Source organism: Sinocyclocheilus anshuiensis, unplaced genomic scaffold (genome assembly GCF_001515605.1).
Source record: "Sinocyclocheilus anshuiensis isolate Anshui unplaced genomic scaffold, SAMN03320099.WGS_v1.1 scaffold343, whole genome shotgun sequence".
Lineage (NCBI taxonomy): Eukaryota > Metazoa > Chordata > Actinopteri > Cypriniformes > Cyprinidae > Sinocyclocheilus > Sinocyclocheilus anshuiensis.
In genome coordinates this window covers 1,146,868-1,151,691 of record NW_015549598.1, presented here as the reverse complement: position 1 = coordinate 1,151,691, position 4,824 = coordinate 1,146,868, and the positions used below count along the sequence as shown (strand labels likewise).

The 4,824-nt window shown below is 37.9% G+C and overlaps 1 protein-coding gene across 3 annotated transcripts in view; it reads left to right on the top strand.

Moving 5' to 3' along the window:
* LOC107658618 (EGF-like repeat and discoidin I-like domain-containing protein 3) overlaps positions 1-4,824 on the top strand; it is a 30,198-nt gene that overhangs the window by 12,538 nt on the left and 12,836 nt on the right. For all 3 annotated transcript variants that reach the window (XM_016447234.1, XM_016447233.1, XM_016447232.1), the window contains one exon: positions 4,006-4,187. In XM_016447234.1, coding sequence (XP_016302720.1) covers positions 4,006-4,187 — 182 coding nt within the window. The remainder of the gene's footprint in view (positions 1-4,005; positions 4,188-4,824) is intronic.

Below are 4,824 nucleotides of genomic sequence, written 5' to 3'. Positions count from 1 at the left end.
TATAATGTTTTGTAATGAATCTTTGCAAATCGCCTTTCCTAATAATGTGCTAATTAGCAAGTTTCATGATGAATGCTAAAGTAAACGGTCTGAGAGCAGCTCGGAAGAGAGGGGCGGGGTCAGCAGAGCTCATTAAAATTTAAAGAAAATAGCTACAAAATGGCTTGATCTGAAGAGAGCTGTTTTTGACAGGGTAAAAAAGGTGTTTTTTACACTACCATTGAGAAATTTTAACCAAACTATGTTACAGACTTTTCATTAAGACCCTAAAGAATCATATCAACTTGTGGAAAATGGGCATCCTATGACCCCTTTAAATATTCACTATCAAACCACGGCATATCTTGAGGAGCAAACTCAAACTAAAACTGTCGGCTTGGGGATGGAGGCTATCTGCCTTCAACGGCTTTTTTTGGGAGAATCTGAGTGAATGAGGCCAATATGACATTGACTGAGTAGGGAACCACATCGCTTGTGAAATCATTCTGTCATTTCCATAAATTCAGATAGGGAACTGATACTATTTTACTTATTTTTGTCCATGCAATATTTCCTAGACGTTTGTTCTCCAGAAAGTATGCCAGAAACCCCTCATAACTCGCTGTACACACTAGGACTCGAGAGAATACCAATACTTGCAGAACCATGACTTGTTTGCTGGCATTTTTTGTGCTGACTCGAAACAAGAAGGTCCCAGCTGTAGCTTAACTCATCTATGAACGTTTAATTGAATTAGTTGAAGATTACTGTCATGCTTTCTTACTTACATGGCTGTGAGGAGCGTATATAAAAGTTACACCCCTCGAGAAGGTTTGATTTGCAATCATGCTGTCCAAACACAGCAGCAGAAGCTCCCTACGGGCGAGTCTGAGCAGCCTGCGGCTCCTTTTTGAATCTCCCCAGTCGATGCGATCGTTCGGAGATGGTTCAGTTCCTCCGTTAATGTTCTCCCTGGAGCACCAGCGAGTGGGCGCCATCTCCGCAGGTGGACGAACTGATGACAGCAATGACAGTAGAGAGGACATCTTAGGCTTCGAGAGTGAAGACAGCATCTCTGTGTGTGAGAGCAAGGACACCATATCCATCTGCGAATCCAAGGACATCGCATTCAAAAATTCAGACCTGCCGGATGGTTTTGAGGACAAAACAGAGAAAAATGGCATTTCAGGGGTCGATACGGAGTCTGTGGCGGAAACCAGCGAGAGCAAGAATAATGTTATCATATTATCACTCGAGACCCCCCAACCATTCGAATTTCCGTAGGTGGGAATTATTTTAATGATATTCTAATGGGCCGCTTTGTGATATCACAAAACCCGGAAAACAAATGCTGTAGTCCAAACGAGCCGGTCGTTGTAGTTCTTGAAAAAGGGATTTTTTAAAAACTAAATATCTCCCTTTGGAGTGGACTTTGAGTTAAGTTTGAAGATCTTTTTTATGCCCAAACATACACACTACACACTGACTAAAATTCAAAAAGTGAAAAAGCATAATAGGACCCCTTTAAAAGACATTTGTTCGAAAGTCGAATTAGGCCTACTTCTTGGCGACGCATGTTTTTGATTCAGTAAAAAGAACCGATTCATAAGGCGGAAACCAGCGAGAGCAAGAATAATGTTATCATATTATCACTCGAGACCAAAGAACACTGCGTTTGTGGTATTCCTTTGAATTGCTTGATCTTGCCTTGTTAGCTATGTTTGTAAGAAAAAAAAGATTTGTCTATCATAGTTCAGGTGCTTTCTGCAAATTAGATATTTTTGATTTAAATCAGTTCTTGCATAATTTGTGTTTTTAGCATTTTTAGACCTTTCAAATATCTTCTTAATATATTTGAATCTTTTAGAGGTGGCATATGCAATCCAATGATTGGTCTTAGTCAGGGTTATTATACTGTAGTTAACTAAAACCAAAACCATAAAAAAAGCATTTTTGCTACTTGAAATAAAATAAACATTAAATGAAATAGAATAAAATATACAAAAAATATAATTTGTTGCCAAGGAAACGCATCTTATTATACTAAAATAACTAAAACTAAAACTGAAATAAGTAATTTGTAAGCTCAAGCTGTATGTGATTGATTCACTAAAATGAACCAGCTCATAAGATTCATTTATGCTGGAATCGTACTTCATTGGTTGATTTTTTTAATTTACTAAAAATAACCGACGCATAAGAATCATCTGTTCCAAAATTAAATTACACAGGTGGCGCTGGACAGTTTTGATTCAGTAAAAAGAACCGATTCATAAGAATCATTTGTTCAGAAATCGAACTACACTATTGTAGTGCGCTGTGTTTTGATTCGCTCTTAAAAGACATTCGTTCGAAAGTCGAATTAGGCCTACTTCTTGGCGACGTATGTTTTTGATTCAGTAAAAAGAACCGATTCATAAGAATCATTTGTTCAGAAATCGAACTACACTATTGTAGTGCGCTGTGTTTTGATTCGCTCTTAAAAGACATTCGTTCGAAAGTCGAATTAGGCCTACTTCTTGGCGACGTATGTTTTTGATTCAGTAAAAATAACCGATTCATAAGAATCATTTGTTCAGAAATCGAACTACACTATTGTAGTGCACTGTGTTTTGATTCGCTCTTAAAGGGGTCCTATTATGCTCTTTTACAATATCTTGAATTTGTTTTGGGTGTGTACTAGAACATGCTCTCATGCTTGGTGGTTCGAAAAACGCATCATTTTTTACATAATTTACATTATTACAATGCCTTTCTCCCCAGTCTGGCACAAACGGCTCGATTAGTTCCAGGTTTGATGAACGTCCGCCTTTCGAAAAACGAAATGTGATGTGATTGGTTAGCTATCCCAGTGCGTTGTGATTGGCGAACAGCTTAGACGGTGTTTCAGTACTGCCCCGCACCTTGCCAAAGCAGCAAGTTTAGTTAAGGATGGCGTCAATATTGCCATATCAGTTTGAGCCGCATTCAGACCCAGAGAATATTGAACAAGAGGATTGCGCAGAACCTTTGCACGCACGGATATTGCAAGACATATTAGAGTGGTAACGTTATTGTTGTTGTTGGTTTTTTTGGCTAAATCACGTTTTAGATAGGATGTCAACAACCGCTTAAAAATAACTGCATTTACTATGTACAGATAAGTGCATTGTTATTTAATTCTAACATTATAACATGAATTGCAGTGAAACTGTTATACAGTTGAATTTATTTATACCATAGTCCAGTGTTTCAGGCGGCATATATATGCAAACTCATTCTCTGCCAGCAGGAGGCGCTGTTGGAGTGGTAGAGATCAAGTTTTCCCGGGTAACGGCTGTACACAAAGCAGTGCTTTAAAAAGAACCGATTCATAAGAATCATTTGTTCAGAAATCGAACTACACTATTGTAGTGCGCTGTGTTTTGATTCGCTCTTAAAAGACATTCGTTCGAAAGACGAATTAGGCCTACTTCTTGGCGACGCATGTTTTTGATTCAGTAAAAAGGACCGGCTCATAAGAGTCATTCGTTCGGGAATCGGACTACACTGGCCTCGTGGAGCACCGTTTAATAAATATTGCAGGAAACTCCCACAATAGTCACCAATATTTGTTTTAAAAACAAAAACAGTCCTACAAATGAGACAATTGTTGACACACAGTAAGAGTATAAAGTTATAAATTTAATGTGAACATTTAGTTTTAATGTGGAATATTTGAGTTTATATAGAGCAATTCAACTTTTGATATTTTTTCAGATATTTCCTGAAACTCTTTTTAGAGATTACAGGGGTGTTTTTCTGAAAAGAAACATTTGATAAGAAGGTTACTAGTGTTGGGCTCCTTACTCCTACCTAAATGTAATTTATTACTCGTTACTAGTTACTCCTTTCATAAGTAATATTATTATAATTATTATAAAAAGTTATAAATATTATTATAAAAAGTAATATTATTACTGCCCAACACTGAAGGTTACTTTTTATTTGACACAACTGATTTTCAGTTGTTGCTCTTACCATGTCTTTCTCTGTCTGTTCTTTCAGAATGTTCTGGACCTTTAGGGATGGAAGGGGGGATCATTTCGAACCAGCAGGTAATGGCTTCCTCCACACATCGAGCTCTGTTTGGCCTGCAGAAGTGGTTTCCGTACTTCGCCCGACTCAACAAGAAGGGCCTCGTCAATGCCTGGAGCGCAGCCGAGGGTGACCGATATCCATGGATTCAGGTAATCCTGCCACATTTTGACTGCATTAAATGAAAATAAAACTTTTAGACTTTTTTTTATAATTGAATATCAATTCATGAGCAAAATACAAGCAACAGTAACAGTGATGCTTGCCTTAGCAAAACCACTAATTAACAACGAACAACTCTTCAGAGCCGTGTGCCAGCCAACCAGCACTTTCAAGGAAAAGCATAAACGCCTTACGGTAATTAATTAGTTTATACCAGGAGGTAAATCTCATCAGATATTTTAGGAGTTCTAAAAGCACATCTGTGTTAGATTTCATTAGGAGACACACAGAAAGAACAGTGTGGGTGTACAAAAAATGTTCACAGCCACCATAATGACTTAAGTGGTAACCGCACACTGCCAGCAGTTATGCCCACACCACAAAAACATCCCTAGGCTTGTTCTGCCATCGTCCTGCGTGTGCCTGACTTTATTTTTGTGCCTTCAAGATTAAAGATGGCTTTGATGCCAATATGCTTTTAAATAAGACCTCAATTTGTAGCTGGAAAACTGCATTACCTGTTTTCTAGTCCTCAGATGTCCTTACTGCTGCTTTAAGGGGTCATGACATGGATTTTTTTGTTATTTTAATATGTTCCTTGAAAGCTTCACTTATAAAGTTAATAAA